General features: G+C 37.5%; 1 protein-coding gene across 1 annotated transcript in view; it reads left to right on the plus strand.

Moving 5' to 3' along the window:
- Window positions 1–14,957, plus strand: part of SLC44A1 (solute carrier family 44 (choline transporter), member 1) — a 46,425-nt gene extending 31,468 nt beyond the window's left edge. The window contains exons 8-16 of the mRNA XM_009581823.1: window positions 1,439–1,566; window positions 2,454–2,640; window positions 4,635–4,800; window positions 7,939–8,095; window positions 8,350–8,433; window positions 9,489–9,626; window positions 10,963–11,199; window positions 12,722–12,802; window positions 14,934–14,957. Coding sequence (XP_009580118.1) covers window positions 1,439–1,566; window positions 2,454–2,640; window positions 4,635–4,800; window positions 7,939–8,095; window positions 8,350–8,433; window positions 9,489–9,626; window positions 10,963–11,199; window positions 12,722–12,802; window positions 14,934–14,957 — 1,202 coding nt within the window. The remainder of the gene's footprint in view (window positions 1–1,438; window positions 1,567–2,453; window positions 2,641–4,634; window positions 4,801–7,938; window positions 8,096–8,349; window positions 8,434–9,488; window positions 9,627–10,962; window positions 11,200–12,721; window positions 12,803–14,933) is intronic.
- Window positions 14,958–14,967: the final 10 nt, after the last annotated feature.

Here is a 14,967-nt window from a genome sequence, read left to right on the forward strand (position 1 = left end):
ATGCCATCTTGGGAATGGCCAAAGATTGTCTCATCCAAAATGATTTAGCTTGCATGAAAATAGCCTTGCTTTATCACATTAACTTTTACATTTGTAAAACTAAAGTTTTCTATTACTGATACTCAATAGCAAAGCCAAAATGTATGGGCAGATGACTGTAGGGAAGAACAAAAATAGAAAAATTAAATTAGGAAGTACTAGCGATTTAATTCTTGCAATGCATGACTGCAAGGGATGGAAAAAAATCAGCAGACCATCTATGTGTTTTCAGGATCACTTGTTTTTTCTGCTTACTGTTCACAGGATCTCTGACCACAGAAAAGGGGAAAAAATAGGGTTGGTTTTTTTGTTCGTTTATATTCTCTTTAGAAGCTGAGCCAACTACATTCAGTGAAGGAGTTGAATGACTTACTGCCATCTGCTATTATGTTCTAAAAAATTGCATCCATTACACAGGCTGAATAAGAACATGTCGTTTGTGAGACATACTGTTTATTCGGTATTCATTGTTTGTTTAGGAGACGCCAAAAGAGCATCCTCCACTTTAGACCTGAACAGAGTACACTCAGCAAAGACTTGTGATCTCTAGATAAGCTTATGCAGCTGAATCAGAAATAACAACAGAACAGAGAAGGATACTCAAAAGAGATACTCAAAGCCTCCCTGAGGGGCTGGAGTCTTGTATTTAAGGAAAGTTCTACCTTGGAAAGGTAGCTAGAATATGAGAATGAAATTCTGGCCATAAAGCTAGGATTTCATAACAGGGGTTAGAAGAAGGTACCTCAACTATATTGGCCTCCTGAGCCTCTCACTGATTTTTTTTTCCAGTGCCCAAAAGACATTGTCTGATGCAGGTGTAGCTATGTGTCATTAACCTGAGGTGCTGTTTTCAATATCAGGGCTGTTCCTTCTCTTCCTGATTAGTCTTCCCAGGAGTTGTAGGCTCCTTCTTCTGTTACTCTTGATATTTTGCATCCTAATCCAAAAGTCCTTCCCTGTTCCCTCTCCTAAATTCTTACTCCCTACCATATTATACACATACACACATACGTTCTACCATATAACTCTTTATTCTCCTTTTTGTTACACTATTGCCTGTCTAATGGGAGCTGTGATCTTCATTGTTAGGGCTCCCCATGAACTAGTCCTCTCATGCACTTCACCCTAAAACACAGAATCAAAGAGTTGCAAGTCTTTTAAGTGGTCATAGTGGGGTGAGACTGTGAGAAGAGTATATATTCACTTGAGGAGAGGGCACTTCTCCATCCTCAGAAGATCTTGATGGCTGTTGGGTTAGCCATGAGTGCCCTTGGGCATTCTGTACCAGACTAGACTTAAAAGAATAAACTGTTTAGTTCCTTTGGTACTAGGTAGTATAACTGTCACATAGAAGGAGCATCTTTCAGTTATCCTTTTTTTTTTTTTCTCTAAAACATAGGTGGTACAGGAGTCCTGTGGTGGCTCTATGCTAAGCAACGAGTATCTGCCAGTGCTGTTGAGACTCAAATAGCCAAAGACAATCTTCAGGCTCTTCTGATCTATGCCATTTCAGCTACAGTCTTCACGGTATGCTTTGCTAATAGCTATATTTTTTTTTTGTTCTGTCTTCCTGGTTGTCTTTATTTTTTTAAACAGGTGAAAGGTTTATATTGCACACATTTTTGAAAAGCTCTTTTGCAGTGGTGGTTTTTTTTGTTGTTGTTGGTTTTTTTGTTTGTTTCCACACATTGTTCTGTAATACCTGTTTTTGACTCAGGAGAGAGTTCCTGACCCTGCAGCTACTCTCCTCAACTGTAAATTGTCCACAGGGACTTCCATGAGTTGGTACAATATTGGACTCCCAATCTGGTTTCACTTACGAGATTTTTGTTAGGTTCCCAGTTCAGAGGTACTTCATAATTTCAGTTTATTTGAAAGTCCTTAGACCATTCCTACTTCTGAAATCAGTTGTTCCCAAACTTTTTCCACTTACAGAAGGATCATTGTGAACTAAAATACTAAAAATTTTTACTGAACCAATTTATCTTCTTCAGGCCTTGCTGTTCATTTTGGAGTTGCTGACTTTACTACTAAAAATCGACAATGTTTGACTAACTTATGTGACAAGTCCACCACACCATGCCCAAATATAGATGTTAAATTGTATTTGTTAAATCTTGCTGATTTCACTGGTTTGTAAAACCTAATTGAGGATAGATTCTGGTATAATCTCATAAGCCTGAGGCTGATGATGATTCCAAATGCATAATTATGAGATTGCAATTCCCCAAAAGTATAATTTGGAAAGTAATTTATCACCAGAAGAAGCTAATAGAAGTTCTACATTTTGATCTTGTGATCTTAGAGATAAAGCATGTGTTAATTTGCTGTGTTTGAATATCCTAGCTGTGCAAAATGATAGCTTGCTTATTTTTCAATTCGCTAAAATGTGATTTGGAAACTTCTCCCTGTAGGTTATCTTGTTCTTGATAATGTTAATTATGCGCAAACGAGTAGCTCTCACCATTGCCTTGTTCCACGTGGCCGGCAAGGTGTTCATTCACCTGCCCCTGCTAGTCTTCCAGCCATTTTGGACATTCTTTGTGCTTATCCTCTTCTGGACTTACTGGATCACAGTCCTGCTTTTCCTTGGTACTACAGGTAAGCAGCTACCAGGCTTATTTTAAATAGATTCCGCTTCATTTTTGTATGATTTCAGGCACAGTTGGTTAAAAATAATGTGGGAACCTCTAGGAAAAAACCCACAAGTTATGTTTCTGTTGTTGTCTGCTTAGTGACTTCAAAACACTTGTTTCAAGTAAATTGTGGTGCATTCAAGTCTGCATTCCCAGTACATTACTTTGTGCCTTAGGCCAGCTTTTTGATTTGATGCAAGTTGGCATGTTGCAACCACAAGACTCCATTAATAAGACTGCTGTAACAATTTTTCAAATAATTCTCTCTAAGTTTACATAAACAGGTGAAAATCAGCTAATCTTACAGCTAATTTGATAAGGTATCGTATTGTAGCCAGTACTCACACAGATGAAGACATAATAATGACAGGGCTGTTGCGCACATTTACACTCTCCCAAAATGTAAAGTAGTGTTCAGTTGTTCATAAGTTAGGTGTCTAGTATTATTTCAGCATTTTCCAGGATTATTAGGGAGATTTTTCTGCTGTTTGGCTGCTCTCAGAATATGGTGTACAATGTACTCTCAATTTCTGCCTGCTGTGACGTGCATAGAAGATGAGAGCTTTGTTTGTGTTCAGGATCTGACAAGAGCTTCTACAATTAGTCGATCCTGTAGGTTCAAATCTTAGTAACTTCAGCAGAGAAACCTAGCAACTGCTTTTTAAAATGGGAGATGTCTGTGTTATTTTGCAGTAAGTTGTAGACAATACAGACCATCATTCATTATTAAAACCTTAGAATTTTGAAATTTATTGTTTACTGCTGATCCAGAAGTAGCAGTGTTTCAGTCAGGATAATACAAGATAAATATTTTTCATTTCATAGCCTGAATTCATAGCAAGGGATGGAGGTAATAGAATTCATGTGTTCTTGTTCTCATTACTGTTGAAATTTTTAGTTTTCATTACATGCTGTGCTATGTGCAGAAAATGTTCGCCTCTGAAAGTGAGTTAAGTCTCAGTCCCATGCTTCACTCTGTGAGTTAAAGACCACTGCACAGGGACTAAATTTGTAGCAGAATTTAGGCTGATACTATATTTTTCTGACAGAACTCTTCAATTGGCTTTGATTCTGCAAAGACTAATTTATGCTTTTAGCTTTATATACACTCAATATCTTCACTGATATCAGTTAAACAAAATCTTTGTGCAAATAGGGCCAGATCTTTTCAATCCAGACCAGGAGAACTGAAAAAGTTTACATTATCTGTGTAGGAGAAGCAGCCTACACTTATGAAGAGCTTGTTTACTAAAACCAAAATTATTTCGATAGTTCAATTTATTCACAAGAAAATACTAATTTTTGTATAAGCGTAAAAGCATAGCTAAGAAGGTGAAGAAGGTGCTATCAATATTAAGTCTGAACAATGGTTTTCAAGGTAAGCATTTTATACACGTGATGGTACTTTCAGTATTTTTCTGAATCTCATCAGGCGTTCATATAACTGTTGTCTAAGACGAAACATCTCAGTGTGGGTTAACACAATGGAATAGAGCTTATCCTAGGAGGATTCTGACATGTATTGTCCGACTCAACACATGGTATCACCATTCAGATGAGAAAAAGAGTCAATGGATTTCTGAATGTATGAAATCGTATGTTTAGAATCTCTAAAGCTGCTCCTTATGTACTATTATGTTTAATTATAAAAATTTTTCCTACTTGGTGGTGGTTAGTTTTGGAAATTTTCACAGTGTGGCTATAAATTAAAAGAAGTATTGCGGGATTTTGAGTACACTCATAATATTTTTTTAGTGCTTTTTTCAAATGCCATTATACTAATTGTCTCAAAAGCTGTATCTTTCTTATAAACAATCTTCCTAAACATGACATTTAGTAGTGTTAGTAGAAGCTAGAAGGGTTCTGCTGTAGATGGTTATGAACTGTGAACACCATATGCTTCCTTCTTTCTGCGTTGATGTAAGCACCATTTCCTTTTTTACCTTCATTTATTTCTAGGTAGTCCTGTCCCAAATGAAGAAGGATTTGTTGAATTTCGGATGGTAGGCCCTTTGAAATACATGTGGTGGTACCATGTAGTGGGACTGATCTGGATCAGCGAGTTTATCCTAGCCTGTCAGCAGATGACAGTAGCAGGGGCTGTTGTGACATACTATTTTACAAGGTAAGGACAACTTAGTGAGCACCCTAGAAATGGAATTAGCAGAAATGAGGGACACACTTTTTGGGGAGAATACTTGCTTCCATCCTGAAAGGTGGAGAGCAGTTGAGTTGTATTTTTAAATAATGTCAAGTCCTAAAATAATCTGTCTTGCTGATTATAGTTGGTAATCTTGGTATTTAGGACTTGAAGTCATGTTTGCCTTGTAACCTGTGCACATTGTGTGCACATGGATGATAGTTTACAAAGCAGAATGCACCTGGAAGATCATCTGTAATGCTAATAATTAATGCTGATAAGCTCGGTAGATATAAAAAAATAATTGAAAGCAACTGATTATTGGTTTAATTGCAAAACAGTGCCCTTACAGTGCTTCATTAATCTGTCTTACACAAGATTACTTAAGGTGTTATTGGAGTCATAATTTACATATAGATTCTGACCAGATCATGTTCAAATAAAAAGCGATACAAAATATATGTGCATTAAAGCTCCGTATTTCATTACTATATTTGTATACTAAGTTGTGTATCAGGGCATACTTTACGCTGGCTATTCTGCATGTATCTGCTAGCTATTCAAGAAGGCAATATTAAGCAATGGTTTTACCAACCTTCAGGCACAAGAATTTTACTTCACAGAGATAAGAAACTGATTTCAGAATCCCAAACTTAGCTTTGGGGTTTTAGTCTCTAGTATTTGAAAACTTCTCAGAAATTACAGTTGGTTAAAATTTACCTTAAATAAGTGAAAATTAAAGTTCTGGTTTTAGCCATTTAGGACCCAGGTTTTTCAGAAAAAAAAAATGGTTATCAGGTGCTTTGTTAGTATTTCATGAGAATAAATGGTACTTCAGTCATCTGAAATATTACATTTTGGTATGTAGAGCAGAACTGTGGCAATATTTTGGTAAGGAAAAGAAGCAAGTACACTAATATCCGTTTTATAAAAGTATAGTTTAAGGAAGCTTCTCCACGTCATCCTAGATCTAGTAGTTTATGATACATTTCTTCCAGAAAAACCCTCTGAAAACTGCCACATCATTGTTCAAGAACTAGATAAGTAATTTTATTTCAGATGTTCTCAAAGTCTTTTCCAAACAATATAAATACAACTCATCTGGATAAAGAGCAGCATGAGTAGAGGATGTTGACAAGATACCTAGCAGTGGTGGTTTACTTAAGAAAGGAAAACCAAGATGTTGGAGTGATGCCATCCCTGAGAAGTATCCTAAATACACATGTAATTCAGCTAGTGGTTTTTGGTATGTGTTTTTAGCCTTTAATATGAAGAATCTGGTATATAAAAACTTCTAATGATATCTAGCAGCCACACTCTATTTTTGTCATGTGCTTTTAAGAGTCTGCTTTTCAAAAAAATGGGTTTTTAAATAATGCATGCAGAAGTTTTTCAAGTGCATGATTCAGATCACAAATGTTTAATTGGTTTGTCTTTTAATTGAGACTGTTATCTGAATTACATTTGACTCCTTATCTGCCCTAGTCTTTAAAACAATATCAAAGGCAAGGAATTAATTTACTGTGCTGACAGAAATTCTGTTATTTTATTAATGATGAAGTCCTCCAGTATACTGATGAAATACATTTGTGAAGTTATTACAAGACGTTACAGGCATGTAATCTTGTGAATAATTAAACTAGATTGAGTAACAAAGTAGGAAGATACAGAGGAGAGAGGATAACTTCGCATTGAAGTAGATCACTTAGTAATGTGTATCCTTCATCTGTAAGTTTATGTATTTTCTATCACCTGAGGGTGAATGATTCTTCTTTTAACTATACCCTAACAGGAATTTTATTTTAAGTTAGTAAGTATCCATTTCTCCCTACTTGTTATCCTTTTCTGCATTTTAAGGTACAATTCTAATCTGAAAAGTGACTTAGTAAGAAAGGAAAGGGCATTAATTTGGACTTCCCCATTGTTTTGCATATTAGCAGCTCTCCACAGCAAAAGAGGTGAAGTTATCTATAGAGAAATATTTTATATGTGTTCACTGTTCATTGACCTTAGCTGGATGGATTCCTTTCAACTCAGGCAATAACAGACCTCAAGATGTTCTGCATTACAGGCGCTACCCTCAGTTACATTTACCTCAAAAGGAGGAAGTGGTTGGGTTGTCGGCGTGTAAGGCTCAGGCCTTTTATGTGAATGTGCCCAAAAGGGAATAGAATTTGGCTTCCCCCAGCTGACCTCTGAAAGTTAATTGGAAAAAAATACAGGGTAAACCTATTTTAATCATTAACATCTCAGGATTAAGTTATGCAGATGTTAGTTTCATGGAATGAAGACTCTACTTTTTTATATTTTTGAATGAAATTCACATGAAAATAACTTTCACCCAAGCTGAGGAGATATTTTATGTTTGGAATGTTACCACTTGTTCCTTTAATATGCTTAGTACTATGTTCATATTTCTAATAAAGAAGGAGAACCATTCTTTAAATGTTGAATAAAGCTGTTCTTTGACAGCAAAATAGAAGTGGCTTCCTTGGTAGGAAATATAAATAAAAATTTTAAGACGGAATTGCTTCAAAACTGTGAAAGTGAGTATTCATCTGATAGCTTAAAAATAGCCTAGCCATGTTGCAACAAAATAGCTTGTTTTAAGGCTTAATACTTGGTTCCTTTAGGATGTAATAGCTAAATCAGAAATGCAAAACATCTGAGAAGAAAATTTACCTAATAAATAACGATAGTAATATCCTCTCCAAAGTCTCCACAAAGACCTCCAACAGAACAGGAGAGATGGGGAAGGCAAGTTTATCAGTACTCCGACTGAAAAAAATGTTAGCTTTGTTTCTCACTTTTTTGGAAGGTTTTGAATTGCACACCATCAAATGTAGTTTTATAGAAACTGCTAGTTGGCGATAGCGGTAATGCAGCCAACTGCTGGTAAGACTACCCTTAAGACATATTGATACCTTATCCTATTCCTATTCCTGCATTAGAGCCAAAACTCTGACTTGCACAGACTGTGTGGAGTGAACAATATATACTGAAAGCTAGTGTAAGGATAATACATTCCTTTTGCACATTAGTTTATTGAGAATTGGTAGTACTTCTAGGTGATACTAAATACATATTGATCATTCTACTTTATTCTTTTTCTCTTTTGAACAGGGAGAAAAGGAATCTGCCATTTACTCCTATTCTGGCATCTGTTAATCGCCTTGTTTGTTACCACCTAGGAACGGTGGCAAAGGGGTCTTTCATTATCACACTCGTGAAGATACCACGAATGATTCTTATGTATATTCATACACAACTCAAAGGAAAAGTAAGAAAAATAGATTCCATTTTCTTATTGAAACTCAATGCCTGACGCGTTTATAGCTAATCTGATTGGCTAATGTGTAGGGGATGGAAGTCTTGTTTTGGAATATTTGGTCTTTAAAGGACCGTGGGACTGAGAGGGACTGCTTAAGTTACCAAGCTGAGTATCAGTTACTGAAACACAATGGAATACTGTTTTCTTAAGATTTGTTGGTTTTACTCTTTATCTTTGTTTTCCCGCACTCTGTGCTTTCCTAGGAGAATGCTTGTGCTCGCTGTATGCTCAAAGCCTGCATCTGCTGCCTTTGGTGTCTAGAAAAGTGCCTGACCTACTTAAATCAGGTAAGATTTTCAATATTCAGGTTTTATGTAAGGGCTGATAATATATGTGATTCCCAAAATGCAGTCTGAGGCTGACACATAAGGTATTGTACTTTGGAACTAAACTTCAATGAAGGTACTTCAGTCTTGTCTCCAGTACTGAAATTAAAATGCAAATCACTATGTTAATCATTGTTTACCTTGTAAAAGTGAAAAATAGCTGGTATTCATCTTTGTGAATATGGTTTCTCAACTTTATAACAACTTGTTTAGTGGTTGGAGATGTTCCTCCTTATGTCCACTCTATCAGTCTACATCTGAGTTTCAAAATATGTTTATTGTGAAAAGAGAATGAAGCTTTTCTAGATGTAATATTTAAGGTTCACAAAATTGAAAAACTGTATATAACATCAAATTGTTGTCATCATCGACAAAGTGGAGAAAGAGTTGCAAGTTGCGACACACTGACTGGTCGGACCCCTTTGTAAAAGAGATTTTATTGACCTGTGGTTCCACCTCCGTTAAGTACATCTCTAAATATCTCTCTAATATCAGTTTCACTGTTGTTCATTTTTTTGCTTGTGGAAATACATAAATAAAAGCAGGAGGCGGCATTTAAAAAAAAAAAAAAAACATTATAATCCTTGAAAATTGTCCTGGCTAATTTTGAATGCAGTCTAGTGAATTATCTAGAAATTATCTTGGTGGACTTGTATGACTCTCAAACTCTTTTATATTTCCAGATATGTTTTTTCTTACTACTTAATTGCTGTAGTTACGCCACTGCTCACCTCCTCCTGCAGAGAAATTGCAAAATCTGTTTAATTAGTTTTTTGGAATAAACTTGTTGGTGCATAAATGATGAGCAGGGGAGGAGAAGAATAGTAATTCTCTACCTCATATAGTCTTCTGTCAGCTAGTACATACTGCTTGAATCAACAACTCTCAAGGGAATCTTTGTTCATTAACATCATTATGTGACTTATTCAGAAGCCGTATCTTCTCCCCCTTCTTCCCCGCCTCCATCTGAGATATCTGATCACTCCATGAGTAAATCTTCAATCTGCTTTTCCCAGAACGCATATACAGCCACAGCTATCAACAGCACCAACTTCTGCACCTCAGCAAAGGATGCCTTTGTTATTCTAGTGGAAAATGCTTTGCGAGTGGCTGCCATAAACACAGTTGGGGATTTTATGCTGTTTCTAGGAAAGGTATGTCTGCTGTATACAGTTGTTGCTGACCTACATAGTAGCAAGCTTTCCTTAGCAGTGGCTTGCACCCCAGGTACAAAATCCCTTCAGATTCCTGTTTCTTAGCATGCACTTTATCACATCTAGCTGCATCATATCAGGAAGGGACTGTCCAGGATAGGGAGGATAAACAGATGACCCACTTATGTTAAGTAAAAGTGATCAGAAAGGAATAGCTGAAGATGATGACACCTTTTGCATTAATTTATTTTTAGGGAGTCAAGAGAAAAGTGATTATTAGAAGTTCCGAGTTTTTGATTGGTTTTGTGGTTAAAACCTAGAATTGTAAGGAAACAAAGCACTTCCTCCAAATTCTGCTTAGTAAGGGCTCTCCAGGTTTATGTTGAAAATTGGCACGTTATTGATCACCATTTATGACAAAACTGGACTGGAAGATAGTATAGGAGCCTACTATGAGGAACTGTCAGCTTGGACTGAACTGTCTTCCTTGTTACATTCCTGTACTTTTATTAAGTCAGAGTACAGTGGGCTGAACTTTTAATCCAGTAATTAATTCAATAAGATCTGAGAAGAAATAAACACATAATGAAGATACAGGTGCTTGGGAGACCATGAAATTACACAGTGTGGTTTTATGGAGGTGTCTAAAGGTGTTAGGAAACATCTCCCTGAAAAGATGTCTTTCAAATTACTAGAGAAATGCACAGGTGACAGGAATGTTAAAATGAACAGTGCAGCATGTAAAAAATAGTATCAACTAAAACAGTGCTAGGCTGCCAGCCTGACTCCTCTGTCAGTGCAACCTGGTATTTTCATAATACAGTAAAGGTAACCTATTTTACAATTTCGTGTTTAGCTGCTGTTCATAGTAATAGATTCAGAAATGTTAAAAATGTTGAGTGGCCACAACAATTGTTATAGTCCTTTTATTATTCCCAAAGACCAAACTGGTACTGAGTGAAATACCTGTTAGGGCCTCACGCATCATGTAGTTCTGTGGAGACTGTTACATGAGGTGCCTCACATGAATTCTGATCTACTTTCCCTGTATGGACATGAGGCAGAGATAAGGCAAGCTTGGAAGTTGCTTCCGCCAGCAAAATGAAAAACATCCCATCCCCCCAAGACCTGCCTTCCGCCCTCTCTCTCCCCATGTCATTTACACTCAGGGATATGGGGAATCCAGGAGGTAAAGATGTCATTACCACTAGCATCTGTAACCCCTAGTTCTAGCCCTGGCAGAGCAAGAAGCACATAGGTTAAAACCAAACCAAACCAAAACAAAAAAACCCAAAAGCCTCCTGCCATTAGAGTTGTCTTCTGTTTTCTTCCGTAGATCCTGATTGTCTGCAGTACAGGTTTAGCCGGGATTATGTTGCTGAATTACCAACGAGATTACACCATCTGGGTGCTGCCACTCATCATTGTCTGCCTCTTTGCATTCCTGGTTGCTCACTGCTTCCTTTCCATTTATGAAATGGTTGTTGATGTCCTTTTCTTATGTTTTGCCATCGATACAAAATACAATGATGGGAGCCCTGGGAGGGAATTCTACATGGATAAAGTTCTCATGGTAAGTTTCCCCTTGCGCCCTAAGGCTAAGGATATGATTTCAGAAGATGGGTATTTTGAGAGTGGAGTGAACTCCCTAGCTAAGTTTAACACTGTAATTTTTTTTACCTGGGTTACCTTGCTGACTTGCTTATGGCTTGATCAGCAAACAGTGTGATCTGATGAGCATCAGATAAGTAACAATGCTTCCCTCCCTTGATGTCACTGGTATTGGCTTCTATATGCTGGCTGTGAGATGAGCAGTTGTCTTGCAGAATCATACCTTTGGGTATCATTTGTTGTAAATGATACACTGCAGAATGGAAAGAAGCAAAACAAGGGGTAAAGGCTTTTGTACTTTCCTGAGAAGGACCTCTCCTGAGACATGGAAGAGAAAAAATATTAGAGCATTCTACCCCACATGCAGATAGTGACCGCACTGGAGTTTTTCTTCTTTCAGGTAGACAGGAACCAGAATTTGCTTCTCAGTCTGTCATGCACAGAAACAACAGATACTATGTTCTGTCCTGGAGCCTAGATGCTATGTCAAGGCCCTTTGCACAATTCAGTTCGTATTTGTTTGTCCTGTCTTATTCCCTGTTCACTCTAGCTAGACGCCAAGATATAAAATTCTGCTCCTCAAACCATTCAGTTTGTTGTTGAGAAGGTAATTTTCCTGATAATGTTTTTAAGTGGCAACCATAGAATATGTCCTTGTAAAATGTACGCACATGTGTAAGCTAGAGGAGGACTCTCATGACTTCTTAGCATAATTTTTTTTTCTGATTACTTGGTGGAAAAACATGTCAAGAATTTAACGTTAAATTTTTGGTAAAACACTACAGAATCTAGACTATATAATAAATGGTAACTGATGAGTTGCTTTTTTGCACAGAATAAGAGTAAAATGCAGCATGCTGTCTCAGAAGACAGTACAGATGAATCATAAAAGCATTGTGGGTTTCTTTAGTGAACAGTCAATATCAGAAAACACTAGCAGCTAAAATTTACTGAAATTTGCTACAGAATGCTTGCCTTTAACAAAAAAATTACATAAAATGGAACTAGCACCTTTGCTAATCTTTGTGATTCTGATCCGGTGAAAAATTTGAGAGTTTGAATTGAGGGAAGTTAGCGAAATCAACAAGACCTTGCACGTAATTATCTCCAAGTGCCTCTGTTTAATGGATTTCTAACATTACAAGCAGTTCACAGGGTAGGATGTAATAACTAGGATCTCTGATTTTTTTGACGACCACCCTCCTACCTTCTTTCCCCGTCAAGGAGAGCATTGTGTGGTAAATGTGGAAGTTGTAATACCACACAAGGCAAACACCTGTCTGGCTTCCAGAATTAAATGAGGGAGACCCTTGTGGCTATTTGGCAGGCTCTTTTGGTACTTTGTAGACAAGTCTGACTAAAAGAAGTGGGAGGAGCAAGTTGTGTTGACATTTTGAGCAGTTACATCTTGAAGTTTTGTATTGAGATTTGATGTTTAGAGTCTGCTCTAAGAAAGCACTTTTCACTTTATTACTATTTTTCAGGAGTTTGTGGAGAATAGCAGGAAATCTATGAAAGACGCAGGCCGGGGAGGTGGAGCTGAGGGCAGAGAGCTAAAACCAATGGTAGGTGCAGATGAGGAGGTGGCGGTCCTCCAAGAGTTTCACTTTTACTTCTTCTCCCTCTTTGTCTTTACTGACTGCACTTCTTCAGGAGAAGTTTTTGTTCTCTGTATCACTCAAGATGTTCTGCTTTTTCTGTTTGTGAGCTTGCCTATCACCTGGATGGCAGAGTTTTTGTCACAGCTGAGACCATCTCCTGTAAAAGTAAGATGAAAGGAACTGTGTCATATGAAATAAATGCGGTATCATTTCATTAGGATTACTATGCATGCTATGTGGTGTACACAGACAGCCCCAACTGCTGAGTAATCTCAAAATAAGATGACTCTGGAATTCATTGGGCTATTCTGACTTTAATACTCTTTTCAGTCCTGAACTGAACAATTTTTGTTCATCTTACGTTCACCGTAAAAGCCTGAAGAACACTACTGAGCGCATCCATTGTTGCAAAGTAGGACCAGGCATTTAAAGCTCTCACCAAATTGTTTTATACAGTGCCAAGGAATTGGATACAGTGATTCCTTTCAACCTGCTCAAATAACATTTCTCCCAGTTGTTTGTTTTTATTGCCAACTACTTATGTTGCTTGTCTCTTGTGTGCTCTTTCCATCTCACACTGTCAGATACACAGACAGTGAACAATGCATCATTTATGCTTCTGCAGCCTGTTTTACTTATGGTGTGCCTGTTAGGAAGGCATTGCATGTCTGAGTAGCCTGGAATAAGGAACAGCTATACATGGTACAGATAACAGATAGGAGGATGAGTTTGGAAGGTGGAGAGCTGAGCGCATATGATGGAGACCCAGGCTGGACAAGGTATGACTTGTCATCGTGCAATATGACTTTGTGAAATAAAACATTTTTCCATCGTTTCTTTCTCAGAGTATTTGGGGCCTGATGCAGTTCCTTACCATGGGGATAATTTTTTAACCTAATGGAACTTAAATAAGTGTATGCTAACAGTAGAATTTTTAAAAAATTATTTATGTGAAGCCATGTTGCATGAGCACTTTTTGACCTAGCTGGAATGGGTTCCTGCTGTAGAATGGATAGATGTGTAGCTTTGCGTGTTTTGCTATCTCATTATAGCATACCAGTTTCTAGATTTGCTTATGCCTAAATGCTGCTGTGTTTGTACATCTAAAAAACTAATTCTATGCTCATTTACTGTTTTCTTCTGGGAGTAATTCTAGCTGTTCAAACAGACACAAATGTTGGGATTTTCAGAGTGGTCTGAACACTGTAAATGTAAAGCTGCCATTAAAATGATTGAGAGTTGGGTTTGCAAACCCTCTAGTCACACTCAGACTTTTGTACTTGACTGCCTAAAGCTTGGATGTTAAAACTTTTATTCATCCCCCCTTGTACAAGGGCAAACCAAGTACTTGCAAGTCAAGGGTGGTCTTGTTCTCTTAGGAACTTGACTCTAGGCCCTTGAGCAGGGCACTGGCTGAAAGTCCTCCCAGGACTGCTGGAGAAGATGCTGAGCACTTGGGGCTCAGCCTGAGTGTCACCTGCTGAATTACTCCCAGTTCTGCTGCTCGTGCGATAGACTTGTTTGGAACTGACTGGGCCTTGTTTTCTCAAGTGGTCTTTCATTTTGAGGCGTTCAGCTCCAGTTGAATATGTTCTGAAATACTAGCATCTGACTTCCTGACAAGGATAGGACACAGCAGTTACCTCTGTGAAATTTCTGATACCTTTCCCAAAGCATTGATAAAGGCCTCAGTTACATCTGGAATAGGATAATTCATAAGTCTATTCTGTACTAGTAGTGCGTATGGTCCCAAAATTGGGTGTTTGAAAATTAGATTGATTTTTCTTTTTTTTTCCTTCTTTTTTAAAAAATAGCGTCTTTACTGTTTTGTTTCAATCTCCTTGAAATGCAGATATTTCTTAGACATGACAATTAGTTCTAAAAGTGAAATGCCCTGAGTGCCATTGTATTTTAAATAGGTATTAATAGCAGAGATGAGGAAACATTTAGGACCTTCTGTTCCTGTATCAAGGCACAAGAGAAAGAAAACCTTTTCACACTTCTTTCTTTATGGTTTCCAGTGACCCCTTTGACTCAGTTTCTCCTTGTCTTTTGGCATTTGTCTAAGACTGTGCTGTATGACTTTGTTTTCTAGGCCTCTGGAGCAAGTTCATCTTGAAACTAGCCAG

The sequence above is a fragment of the Fulmarus glacialis genome, unplaced genomic scaffold (genome assembly GCF_000690835.1).
Source record: "Fulmarus glacialis isolate BGI_N327 unplaced genomic scaffold, ASM69083v1 scaffold167, whole genome shotgun sequence".
Taxonomy (NCBI): Eukaryota; Metazoa; Chordata; class Aves; order Procellariiformes; family Procellariidae; genus Fulmarus; species Fulmarus glacialis.